The sequence below is a fragment of the Ovis aries genome, chromosome 25 (genome assembly GCF_016772045.2).
Source record: "Ovis aries strain OAR_USU_Benz2616 breed Rambouillet chromosome 25, ARS-UI_Ramb_v3.0, whole genome shotgun sequence".
Taxonomy (NCBI): domain Eukaryota; kingdom Metazoa; phylum Chordata; class Mammalia; order Artiodactyla; family Bovidae; genus Ovis; species Ovis aries.
Window position 1 is genome coordinate 35032960 of NC_056078.1, and position 13466 is coordinate 35046425.

At 46.0% G+C, this 13466-nt stretch overlaps 1 protein-coding gene across 2 annotated transcripts in view; it reads left to right on the forward strand.

Moving 5' to 3' along the window:
- Positions 1-10340, forward strand: part of SH2D4B (SH2 domain containing 4B) — an 82220-nt gene extending 71880 nt beyond the window's left edge. The window contains exons 7-8 of one of the 2 annotated variants that reach the window (XM_042240921.2): positions 4026-4246; positions 7480-10340. In XM_042240921.2, the coding sequence (XP_042096855.1) occupies positions 4026-4246; positions 7480-7572 (314 nt within the window). In that variant the 3' untranslated portion in view covers positions 7573-10340. The remainder of the gene's footprint in view (positions 1-4025; positions 4247-7479) is intronic. The other variant, XM_027962301.3, reaches the window with a different exon arrangement.
- Positions 10341-13466: the final 3126 nt, after the last annotated feature.

The following is a 13466-nucleotide window of genomic DNA, read 5'->3' on the forward strand; positions in this document are numbered from 1 at the left end:
GCTCTTAAGGGTTGGTTTTCTGTAAAACTGTCTTTGCCATCCTGAACTATGAGGCCATATTACCTTTGGTCTTGGGACAGATTACAATTTTGAGTCCTAGGAAGGCATCAAAGAGGTATCAAAGAGTTCACTGATGCTTTTTATTTGAGCTACCTGGTGAGTCCCCCATGTAGAATAGCCCAGGCTGGGGCCCAGGGACCCAAGTGGTCCCCTTCAGAGAAGGTCACCCTCAGCAGCCTCTGTGAGAGGACTGGGTGTGTGTGGTGTGGGTAGCATGGCCCAGCGGTACTATGATCATTGCTGCCATCAGCGTGAGGTAACATCCAACGTAGCATGTAGGTCGTGTACTCGGTGTATCTGGTACAGATGAGTTGCATGGTATTGGGTAGTCATTACTTCTCAGATGCATTCACACGTGTGATAAGTGTATTAATACATTACTGTAATGAAGTCTCAAACAATCTGAAGGCATAGGTGCTATAATCAGTACCATTTAATACACAAGGACACTGAACTGGGTTTCAGAGGGGCTTAAGTGACCTGCCCAAGGCCACCTGTTGATCAAGCCCCTGAGCTGGGACTTTATATTCACTGCTCTAAAGTAAACAAGACCCCCTCCCCCCAACACCCCTGGCACTTGGAATATAAAGATAAGGTTGCTTTTCTGTTCAGGTCATCCAAAAGCAGAAGTCCAAGAACTTTGTTGGAGGAAATGCCTTTGAAGGATGAAGGGGAGACGGAATGGGACAGGTGCGGAGAGTCTTAAGCACATGGTGCAGGTCTGACACCTGTAAACGGGCAGAGGGAAGGAAGGACGGATGATCGAGAGGAAGAGCCTGACACGGGAGTGCAGCTCAGAGGAACACCTTGGTCAGGCTGAGGGGAAGCCCCCGAGAAAAGACTGCCCAGGAGAGGAGTCCCACATAGGAGACTGTCATCCCTCATGTAGGGTCATCAGGAGGAGAGGGGGACGACAGAGGACGAGATGGTTGGATGGCATCACTGACTCAATGGACCTGAGTTTGAGCAAACTCTGGGAGATGGTGAAGGACCGGGAAGCCTGGTGTGCTGCAGTCCATGGAGTTGCAAGAGTCGGACAGGACTTCCCGACTGAACAGCATCGGCATAGGATAGGCATGGTGGCTCTGGTACCCTGGACTCAGTTATAATACCCTTTGCCCTGAATCAGGCATGTGGTGCCTCCTGGGCATGGTGGATCCTGCAGGGGCAACAGCTGCAGATGCTGCTGCTTGAAGCAGCGTCTCTCTGGGAGGGAGGCTGAGCAGAGCTCATGGCTGCCAGTCTCCATCCTTGAGCTGGTTCCAGCTGGTTTACTACTGTAGAGTCTGGGCAGAAGGTCATGAAAGCCCAAAGGTGAGCTGTCCCAGCACCTCCTGGGATAAAATGATTTCCGGATGGGTCAGGCAGAATGTGCAATGAATAAAGAGAAGCCAGTGGGGATAATTTGGGCTTTTCTTGTGGCTCAGCTGGTAAAGAATCTTCCTGCAATGCAGGAGACCTGGGTTCAAACCCTGGATTGGGAGGATCCCTTGGAGAAGGGAAAGACTACCCACTCCAGTATTCTGGCTTGGAGAATTCCATGGACTGTATTGTCCATGGGTCACAAAGAGTCGGACACGACTGAGCAATTTCACTTTCAATTTCACTTTCAATGGGGGCTGGTTTAGGGGAGAACGAATTGAAGGGCAGAAATGTAAGCTTAGTCTTTTTGGCTCAGAGAGGCACCTTTTTCCAGTTCAACCACCTTGAAGGATGTTTTTTAACCCACACAAAGGTAGAGTATAGGCAACCAGCAGCCTGTGATTCCTGGGAGAGAAGAGAAATCCTTCAGTGAGGGTTCCAGGTCAGCTGGGAGAAAGCGGGCATTCGGAGCCTGGTGTCCACTGTTCTTGAGCCAGGCTTTGCCAGATGGAGGTCAGTGGAAAGATCTTTCAGGGTTTTAGATGGCAGAGAGGAGGAGAAGGGGACGACAGAGGATGAGATGGTTGGATGGCATCACTGACACAATGGACATGGGTTTGGGTGGACTCCGGGAGTTGGTGATGGACAGGGAGGCCTGGTGTACTGAGGTTCATGGGGTTGCAAAGAGTCGGACACGACTGAGCGACTGAACTGAACTGAACTGAGACGTGGCATTGTCATTTTGGTGTTACTGGTCACTTTTGCTTATTAAAAAAATCAAGTCACATCAAGTGTGTCCACCCATTTTAACTCTCCTCTACCGCCAGTCGATACTGGGCTTCAGCTTGAGGTGCTTCGAGCTGGGACAGAGGATGTCTTCTGGTTCTTCTTCTTCATAGGCCTTGGCTTTGTCTCTGTCTCCCTTTACTGACCCCTCCGCCCAGCCACCTTTGGGATCTAAGTCCTCTGGTATTGGGCAGGGAGGTGGCTGAGGGACACTGCTGAGTCTTTTGACAAATCCTTGGGATGCCCTTTTGGTTGGTCTTCTTATGGCTGCTGCTGCTTCTCCAGCTGAACCCAGCAAGGCCGTTGGGGGCATCTACCCTCCTGCATGGATGTGTGTGCCATCCTCTGGGTGCCCTGTGGTGGGGCACCCACTTCTCTCCCTCTCTCTTCCTCGTTTTCTGCTTATCCCGCCTGGCTGGAGTTGGGGTTGTTGGCTCGATTGCCTCCTGGTAAGTCCTCGGCCCCAGGAGGAAAGAGGTGGCCCACACTTGTGCTATTGGCTCTTAGCAGGGGACCTGTGACAGTGTGGTGGCTTCTGTGTCCTCTGCTTTGGGCACAAGGAAGTCCTGCCACAACTCCTGTGAAGCAGGAAAGATCGGGGAAGGGAGAGTCCCTGCATAGATCATGGCAGGGGCCCTGGGGGTGCCGTGGCCAGGGGTGGGGTGGGGTGAGTGACAGTGTGCAGTGCCTTCAGGGTCAGCGTGATGAGCAGCCCAGCCACCTTCTGCCCTCTGCTGTGTGACTGGCAGAACCCTGCTGAATGTATGTAGATGGTAAATAAGTGGGTGTGGAAGGGGACGTTGTGTTGCAAATTGACCTTTCCCCCAAATAACAGAGAGAGCAGGAGCCCACATTCCCACAGCTCTTCTGTTTATGAAATGAGTTTTCAACTCTTGGTCTCACTTGAAAGTCATAACATGCCCTTGAAATAGATAGGTTAAGACAGTCATTTAAATGTTAAGAGGCATTGGAGAGGTTGAGGGCTTGGCTGAAGGTCCCGTAGGCTCGTGCCGGCAGGAGTGGACAGGCAGACTAAGTCTCCCTCTCCTCTTCCCACCACCCTGCCCTCCAAAGCTTGACCCACCAGACACATGGCCCCTCCGGTACTCCCCAGAGGAGAGCAGCTCCTGAAAAGCCTTTCAGGGGATTGACACTGATGCACAAATACCTCTGAGGCCAGACCTGACTGTCATGCTCTGGTGAAACCACATTGTGTAAAACTGCAGAACCTGAGAGTGTTTTGTTCTTTGAGCTGAAGTGGTGCTTAATTCTGTGCCCCTATTAAGAAACTGTTTGCCTTGTGCCCATAGATAGACAGAGGGAGTCTTTTTACTTCCCAAGAGGAGCTGTTGTTTTCAGGCACTCACTCACAGGTACCAGAGAGATAGCCAGGGTAGTAACCATAAGCCATTCTGGCCTGTTCATTAAAGCAGGACTCTCAAGGATCTCCACAGGGCAATGTTTGTTGACTTGTATTTGTAATCCATAGACGCTAAAATTCCGGCTCATTGCTAGTTCTTTGCTTGCCCGATTTTACCCAGTTAATCCAAATTAGTGTGGCTTAATTTGGAGGAAAACATGCTAAACTGGGGTCTTAGTAGAAACTCTGACCCCAAGCTCACCGCCGCTAGTTGCTCCGGGCCAAGAGGTCCCCTCACTGGAATAAGGGAAGTGCTGGACAGCTCCTGAGGCTCCCCTTTTCTCTAGACCTGTCACAGAGGCTGAGCGGCAAGGATGAGAGGGGAAACCTGGCGGGATGAGAAAGGGGTTGCAGAATCCATGGACATTTTTTTCTTTTCTTTTCTTTTTTAAACCAGGAATTATCAGCCGAGAAGATGCCGAAGATCTCCTTGAGAATATGACCGAGGGTGCATTTCTGGTCCGGGTCAGTGAGAAAATCTGGGGTTATACCCTCTCCTACCGCCTGCAGAAAGGGTTCAAGCATTTTCTTGTGGATGCCTCTGGGGATTTTTACAGCTTCCTGGGAGTGGACCCCAATCGCCATGCGACACTCACAGATCTCATTGATTTCCACAAGGTATTCCTCTTAGGGTTGCTGATGTGGGGGAGGGCAGGAAATGCCAGGCTGTGGGCATTCTAAGAGATGAGGATGCAGGGTGAGCAGGCAGCCCCAGAAAGTCTTTAGGATCACAGGGATCTAGACCATCCTGATGGAAGAGACCAGAGATTGTCTAGACTAGGCTCTGGAATTGCTGCTGTTCTCTGGGCTACTCTCTACTCATGTGGCCATCTCCAACCCTGGTCCGCAGGCGTGTTCTCACCTTGAGTACCTGAGTGAGAAGGGGGCTGGCTGGTTGACTTGTCTTCTGTCCAGGCCCATGTCTCACCCCCAGCTTGTTCCAGGATGTCCCTCTTGAGCGTGTTCTAGACAAGCCTCTGGCAGCTTCGTAGGTTTAGCTGAGGTTGAGCAGGCAACCTTGCAGTTAGGGAAGCTTTTCTGGTGCCTCTTGTTCCAAATACAGCCTTACCACTTAGTGTGTGACCTCAGGCAGTTTCGTTATTCATGCTGAGCTGAAGTCCCCTAACTAGGCAAACAAATGTCTTATAAATAATACTTAGCTTGGCCCCTGCGAGTCTTCCATGGGGACTGTATGTAACAGAGCCCTATGACTGTGAAGCGGTATGCACAGTTTTGTTTCCCACAACTCTATTTGTTATTTGTTCGCCTGCCGGGGACCTCACATTAAAAAAGATGTTGCCTTCCAAACAGTGTGTATAAAAAGAAACAACTTTTGTGTTAACGTGGCTTCAGTACTACCTGTGGGAAAGCCAGCAGTGGAGCTCAGTGACCCAGAAAGGTGGGGCTGTGACAACACCGGGGTCCCCATCTCCCTGAGCTTCGCAGGTGTAGAAATGTTCACAGAATTCCATGGCCATCTCACTGGGTTTTTGCTATAAAAGGGACTCTGGAATTCGTATTACTGTTTCTTCACAATGTCCCCAGGTCTCTAGGGCAGCTCTTAACTTCAAGCAAAGCGTGTAGAAAACTATCCAATTACAAATAGCTAGATGCTGGGAGGAGAGAACTGCCTGGAAAACTCGGTTAACTAGACTTTCTCCTTACATTTCAGCCCCAGGACAGAGGAAGGAGGGGTGTGTGGGTGTTGGCACCGTCTCTGTTTTGAGCACGTGCCTGTGGCGCTCGTCCGTGATCCACGTTGTATTTAACTTTCATCGTGGCGCTGGCTCCCCAGGTAGTGCAGTTGTGAAGAATCTGCCTGCCAGTGCAGGAGACGCAAGAGACGTGGGTTCAGTCTCTGGGTCAGGAAGATCCCCTGGAGGAGGAAATGGCAGCCCACTCCAGTATTCTTGCCTGGAGAATTCCATGGACCGAGGAGCCTGGTGGGTTATAGTCCGTGGGGTCACAAAGAGTTGGACATGGCTGAGCGACTAACACTTTCACAGTATATCTTGAATGGGTGTTTTGAAAGCATAGTCCCTGAAATCAAGCTGCAAGTTTTAAACCCCAGCTTCGTTACTGTGTGTCACTTTGGGCAACTATTCAAATTTGGGACCTTAGTTTCTTCCTCATTGTTGTTTAGTCGCTAAGTCATGTCTGACTCTTAGTGACCCCATGGACTGTAGCCTGCCAGGCTTCTCTGTCCACGGGGATTCTCCAGGCAAGAATACTGAAGTGGGTTGCCATGCCCTCCTCCAGGGGATCTTCCCCACCCAGGAGTTGAACTTGCGTCTCCTTCACTGGCAGGTGGATTCTTTACCACTGAACCACCACGGAAGCCCTTCCTCCTCAGTAAGATAGGGTTAATAATAGTCCTCACCTCTTCAAGGCCAGGAAGGTTTCAATGAGACATCACTGTGTAAAGCACGAAAACACTATGCCTTACATTTGTATATTATCAGGACAAGCTGGTTGTTGCTGACATGTGTCTGTGGGATCTTTTGATGTCCAGGCATGCACCACATCCTTGGTGTGGATGTATCTTACAGTTTCGTCCTCCACCCTCCTTTTGCTGGTTGCTTTTGTAGCTTCCAGGTTTTCATGATCACAGACAGTGCTGTTTGTGTCACTTTGGGCACACGGGCAAATCTTCTGGGATGGATTTCTCAAACTGGAATTGCTGCCTTCAAGACTATGCACATTTTACTCTGTAAAGATCTGCCAGACTACCCTCCTAAAATGTAGCGCCAATTCATGCTTCTTCCAAAACTATATGAGGCTGTTCCCCCACACTGCTGCCAGTACTGGGGATTATCAGTCATTTTAATTTTTTCCCACCAGATGGGCAGACAATGTATCTCACTGTTGTTGAGCTTGCATTTCTCTCATTACCACTGATGCTGAGGATTTGTTCACATGTTTAATGGCCACTTGGATTTCTTCTGTGAATTATGTTTCTATCCTTTGTCCATTTCTCTACTCGGGTGTCTTTTTCTTACTGATATTTGATGTGTCAGTTCTCCTGGCGACTAAATTGCTCTTTAGTTACGTCCCTTCCGCTCTCCAGGTCTTCTATTGAAAAAAAGTGTTGAATTAAATGGGCGTCCCTTTCATTTCCAGGTTCTTTAATGGGTTCTTTTATTTTATAATAGTCCATTCTCGTTTCATGGGTGATTTATCTTCTTATTTCACTGAGGAATTTAATACATATCTCTGAAAGACTCTTTGTTTGTTTTATAAACCTGATATTTTCTTGGGACTCATTTCGATTGTTTGAGTTTGGCATCTTTCTTTTATGGTTATGATTTTCCTTAAATGTTTATAAGTTTTGGGCTTTGAGGGGAATCTTTGAACTTTGAAATTCCTATTTGTTCATCTGTGGATACAGTTCCTGTTTCTCAAATCCAGCCTCTTCATGTGGTGAAGGTTGGAGTTGACAGTGAGTAGCTCATCTTTGGGAGTGGAATTGTCTGAACTGTTTGGATTGCTTCGGCTTCCTCTCCTCACGTCCTCACCTGCCTGAGGCACAGACTTCTGCCATCTGGGGTTCCCCCAACCTGCCCACTGACAACTTGTTCTCCCCCCTGCCCTACATTCACTCCTCTGACAATCTCATCACATATTGATTTTGGTCTTGCTTTGTTGGTGGGCTTCCTTCTTATTTTCCCATGCTTTTATAGGTTTATTTCCTTTTAAGAGCACTTTTTCTGTCATTTCTATAAATTTGAATGAGGAGGAGGGAGATACTTATTCTTAGTCTTTCTATCTTGAACTAGTCTCTCTCTGGTGGACATTTATTTCCTTTTTCTAATTAAAAGTGAATTTTCCTTTTTTTATTTTTTCCTTTTTAGGAGGAAATTATCACTGTTTCAGGGGGAGAGTTGCTGCAGGAACCCTGTGGACAGAGAGACAGCCCACCAGACTACCATCTGTTGTTTGAATGATTTTTTTTCCCCCTTCTCAATTGGACTTCATTGGGCATCCTGTTTTTGAACTCAAGAACTTCCCAGCTCACATCCTTATGGCCTTCTGGAAGATCCACTAACACCCAGAGGAACAAGTGGATTAGTGTATTCCAACAAATATGAACTATATGGCGTACGTGTTGGTGGTTCCTGACCCAGGACAGAAATTGCTAATAGCTGATGCAGCTCTTTCCTGAAAAATTTAGATAAAACCTCAGAAAATAAAGCCATTTTGTCAGGGCTGCCCTAAACTGAGCTCCTAGAGTACACGGTCATGTTTTAATTAACCAAATAATTCCAGTGCCGAACTCTGAATTTAACCTATGGTAGACGTTCAATAAATGTTTGTTGAATGAATGCACTTCTTTTGAAAGTTTTCCAACACTTGTTAGCAATGATTTCTAGTAAGTTCTGTTTGTCGCTGTTTATAAAGTCATGGAGATTAGGGAAGAAATATTGTAAAGGATTTATATGGAAGGCATAGGTACTGTATTTTAAATGATATTCATTCTCATTGATATTATCATTGGAATTACCTAAGGCTTCTGAGCCCCAGCTTCCGGAACAGATGACTTTGCCCTGCCTTTGTATTCCTTCTTCTTCTGCAACCTCTCCTTTTTCTTGGAATCATATCTTGGCCTCAGTTTTGCAATATTGAGGCAGTGGTTTCATGTATTTCTACAGATGTGCCTAAGCCCCAAGGAGAATTAAAAATCCAAGGATGGTTTGTAGACCTCTGATATGGCCTTTGCTTTCTAGCATGTGGTCCTGTTTATGCAGGTTACTCAAATAATTAGCTCTATCCTCACAGTCCTTTTGATTTTGATTTTACTCTCCATTTATATTGGGCTTCCCAGGTGGCATTGGTGGTAAAGAACCTGCCTGCCAATGCAGGAGACATAAGAGACATGGGTTGTATCCCTGGCTCAGGAAGATCCCCTGGAGAAGGAAATGGGAACCACTCCAATATTCTTGCTTGGAGAATCCCATGATAGAGGAGCCTTGTGGGCTATAGTCTATAGGGTCACAAAGAGTCAGACTCGACTGAAGCGACTAGTATGCATGCTCGCATGCCTGTTTGTACTGAGTATGTTCTATTTATACTATGTTTATACTGAGCACATTCTTCTTATTAACAAGAAGACTCTCCAGTAACTCCTCAGTAACTTTCAGCATCGGTGTCTTTGTATGCTTATGTTTCACATTTATGGATTATATGTATCTGTATATGACATGTTATCATGGGAATTTTATAGGCTGCAGAATCAAGCAGACTTGGGTTCAAATCACACCCTGAACCTGACTAGTATTATAATGCTGGCAGTATTGTATTTGGTGGGAGTAAAAGGATGAATGGACTCTGGCCATCGGTGAACTGGTCACCTTACTTGATAGCCGTATCAACTATCTCTCATGCTCTATTCCACCACTGACCTCAGCTGTTCCTCAGATCGCCTTGGCTACTTGCTACTGGTTTTGCTCCAGTCTCCACCACTAAAACCAGTTCTGGGTGGGCTCTGCTCTTCCCCACCACATTGATCAGCTTTACGTGAGCTTTGGCCAGTGGTACCTTGCCGCGTGTGGCGCTATGGGCTATTCTGTTACTGCAGAGGCATTGAGACACCATGCGACCAAGGAGAGCTGGGAAGTTAATTCCCCATGCAGGGAATCCTGGATCAATGGGAGACAGAGGCTGCTGATCAGCTCTTCTCCCTTCCTCCTCCCTTCTGCATGGACTGTACCACGAGGCAGTTCTCCTTACGCAAGACATATTAAGACAGTCTGATAAGACCAAGCAGCTGGTCATGACGAAGCAAGCAGTAGCTGGATCAGTACCATCCCCTCCATCTCTGCCTCACTTCTGCTTTTTGTTTTTTTATTCTCTCCTGGTCCCTCAGGACTTTGTTCCCATGTGAAACAGCAGCACATAAGCATGTGCCGCAGGCTTAGCATTTTGGGGAAGCCAGAGTAAGGATCCATCATACAAATGTGTTTTATAATATAAAATCTGCATCCTGACTCCATGGCCTCCCTCGTATTTCACTGCATTGCAGGGGCCCTGAATGGATGCAGGAAAGTGATTGAGAGAATCGGCTTTCTGAACTTCAAAGTGCTTTAAAACCTGATTGTTATTATTATTATAATTACCTTCTTTCTATTAGACTCTGAGGAATCAAATTAGAGTTTTGGCTGCCATTTAACTAATCATATGACGCTGTTCATGTCATTTAACCTCACTAAAGTTCAGTGTAACTGAGAAGAGAATTTCCTATATGGCTGTCACTAGGCCTCTTGGCAGGTCAGTCAAATGATAAGTATAAGAGTTCTGTGAAATGGAAGGTATTGCTGGTGACAGCTGGTTTAACAGTGACAATAATTTCAAGTGTCGAGGGGATAGGATGTGATGATTTGCGAGGTGTTAGAAGGAACTAACAGGAAGAAACTTCTATTCAGCAGCAGCTTTGAAAGCAGATGAGCATGGGCTGAGAACTCGATTCCCTAAGCTGTTGTTCCTGTCACCCCTAATTAACTTGTGAGAGACAACAGCTGAGTTTCCCATGCCCAGCACATTTATTTCCTTTTATTTGGGGCCCGCATTTTCTGCATGTCTCATAGATTTTAGGTTTTACCTGGCCTTAAAATAAATTCCTTGTAAGTTGTCCTGCAAATGAAATTACTGTCTGGAAAACTGCAATCTCATCTTGAGAGTTTTATTATGCTAATAAATGTCAGGATTCTCAAATAAAGGAATTGCCTATTTTTTTTCCCTGAGGCCTACAAGTATAATGAAAAACAGTCAGCCAGCTACAGGACTCAGCAGAAGGGAAATTTACAATCCACAACTAGAAAGAGAAGTTGTAAAAAAACCCTGTGCAACTTAATGGAGGATAAATTTCAAAGGATGAAAGGGGAACTTGGGGTAAAGATTTGGGGGAAGGTCCCTGTGTGTGGAGTTGGAGCTGTGCACTGTCGGGGGAGGGGATATGTAAGGAACAAGGGCTGCGAAGAGCCACTGAGGGGGAATCCTTAGATGGGGCATGTGTTTGGATTTCCCTGGTGGTCCAGTGGTGAAGACTCCATCTTCCAATGCAGGAGGTGTGGGTTGGATCCCTGGCTGGAGATTACAAATGCCTTACAGCTAAAAAGCTAAAACATAAAACAGAAACAATATTGTAACAAATTCAATAAGATTTTTAAAATGGTCTACGTGTAAAAAAAATCTTGAAAAGATAAAAAAAAAAACAAGAAAGGACACGTTGAATAGGAAGATCTGAGTCCCTGGGGAGCATGCCCCCTTCTGTACCCTTAAATCCTTCATTATCCTCAGGATAAATTTGGAGGCAGAAAGACCTTTGTTTTGTGACTCTAAACAGGTGTCTCCAACTCTCGGGGCCACAGTTTCTCCACAATGGCTGGTCTCAGAGCAGTCAGTCGCTGGGAAAAAAACACACGATTCTGTAACAGTGATGACAAACTCTGAGTTCTGTGTGTGAGTGTAATTCTCACAACCATGCTGAGGGAGACTGTGCTATCATCCTCATCTTGTGCGTGGGGAAACTGAGGCAAAGAGAAGCTCAGAACTTTCCCAGGGGCACTTGTCAGAGGAGTTGTCTTAAAGCACTGGGGTTCACCAATCTGGCTTTGTAGACCTCACACCAGTGTTTTCAATCTCAGATGTGTAAATAAACACAGGTGTATGGATGTGAGAGCTGGACTGTGAAGAAAGCTGAGCACCGAAGAATTGATGCCTTTGAACTGTGGTGCTGGAGGAGACTCTTGAGAGTCCCTTGGACTGCAAGGAGATCCAACCAGTCCATTTTAAAGGAGATCAGCCCTGGGATTTCTTTGGAAGGAATGATGCTGAAGCTGAAACTCCAGTACTTTGGGCACCTCATGCAAAGAGTTGACTCATTGGAAAAGACTCTGATGCTGGGAGGGATTGGGGGCAGGAGGAGAAGGGGACGACAGAAGATGAGATGGCTGAGTGAACTCCGGGAGTTGGTAAGGGACAGGGAGGCCTGGCGTGCTGCGATTCATGGGGTCGCAGAGTCGGACAAGACTGAGCAACTGAACTGAACTGAACCGACGTTCTTAAAACATCCTGCAGTGGCTGCGGGGTGGGGCCTGAAGGTGTGCATTTCTAACAAGTTTTCAGGTGCTGTCAATGTTGCTGGACCTTCACCACAATTGGAGAAGCAAGCCTTGCAAATTAAAGCTGCAGGCCAAATTCGGCCTCTCTACTGTTTCTACAGCCTGAGCCAAGATTGGGTTTTATATTTTCAGTTGGCTGGAAAAAATTAAAAAGAAGAATAATATTTTATGACCTGTGAAAATTACATTAAATCCAAATTTCAGTGTCCATCAATAAAGTTTTAGTGGACTACAGCTTTGCTAGTTTGCTTACCCAGTCTTTGGCTGCCTATGGTCTGTAAAGCCTAAAATATTTTCTATCTAGCCCTTTATGGAAAAATTTGCTGACCCCAGCATTAAGTTTTGGTGTGTATGTGAGAAATTACTTTTACTTTCTTCTTCTGCTTTATCTAAATTCTACTCCTTAGGAAAGATGCTAATACCGTTGTTTATATGTCTGAGAAACCTAAGTAAATGTGTCACATGTTTCCATTTTAAATTTGAAACTCATCTCTAGTAATCAAAGATGACGCCTGTTTCTTTGTCAAAGGATTTTAACCAAATATAAGCTAGCACTATCACAGTTATATAGATATTTTACAAGGGCACAGGGTCATTTGCTTTCTCGAATGAATCATCCTTCCCTACGGTTCTGTTTGTTTTGTCCTTCAGTCTGTGAGGTCCTGGAGGCCAAGTGATGCCATATACCTGTATGTTTTATGGTGCCTGGAATAGTCGCTGTTGCAAATTGCATTTGTTATGGATTGGGGACAAATGGGCTGTGTGGATTTCAAAAGGCTGCTTTTACATTTAGGGGAGTTCTGTGGTTGAAAAGCCCAAGCTGAGCATTGCAGCTGCCTTGGGTTGGAATCCTGAATCCACTGCTTTCATCTGTTAAGAGGAACAAACAAGCAAGATGGATAAGCTCAAAAACAGCTCTGCTCACAGCTAGTCTGAACTGGGGGAACTGAGAATTCAAACAAAAATCACATCTTGGCAAAACTGTTCTGTGATTTGCAAAACAGATAAACGGAACCAATTAAATAGTAACTCCCCGTTCTCCCTTTCTTCCAGCCCCTGGCAACCACCTTTCTACTCTCTGCCTGAATTAATGCGATGGCTCCAGGTACCTCATGAAAGTGGAATCACTGTATTGGCCTTTTTGCCACCGGCTTGTTTCACTCGGCATAATTTCTTCAAGGTTCATCCATACTGTGTCATGTATCAGGATTTTTCCTCTTTAAGGCTGAGTATACACATCGTACGTGTATACGTTTTGCTTATCCATTCTTCTATTGATAGACATCTGTGTTGCTTCAACCTTTTGGCTGTTGTGATTAATGCTGCTATGAACTTGGGTGAGTATTTACATGACTCGTGTGTTCTAAAGATCTCTTGGGTGTTTCAGCAACTCCCTAGTTTATAGATTCTGACCAATCCGTGCCAAGGTTATACTCTGATCAACTTCAGCTCCAACAAGTTATCCTATCTAACTCCCACAATTCTTCTGGTATGTGCTCCCCCTTGCTGCAACCAGCTGGTCAATCTAACTTTGGTTACACATGTATTGCAGGAGGGCTTTTGCTGGTGGGCTTTATTAAGGTGATATCTGTAAAGTATGGGATCCATGATAAACAGTTGATAACAGCTGAATGTCCCTTTTTTGTTGACCATGCTAAGATCAGCTGTGAGAGTTGCCATGGTGGGCAGTAGTCCATGTCCATTTCTAACATCATCTCACA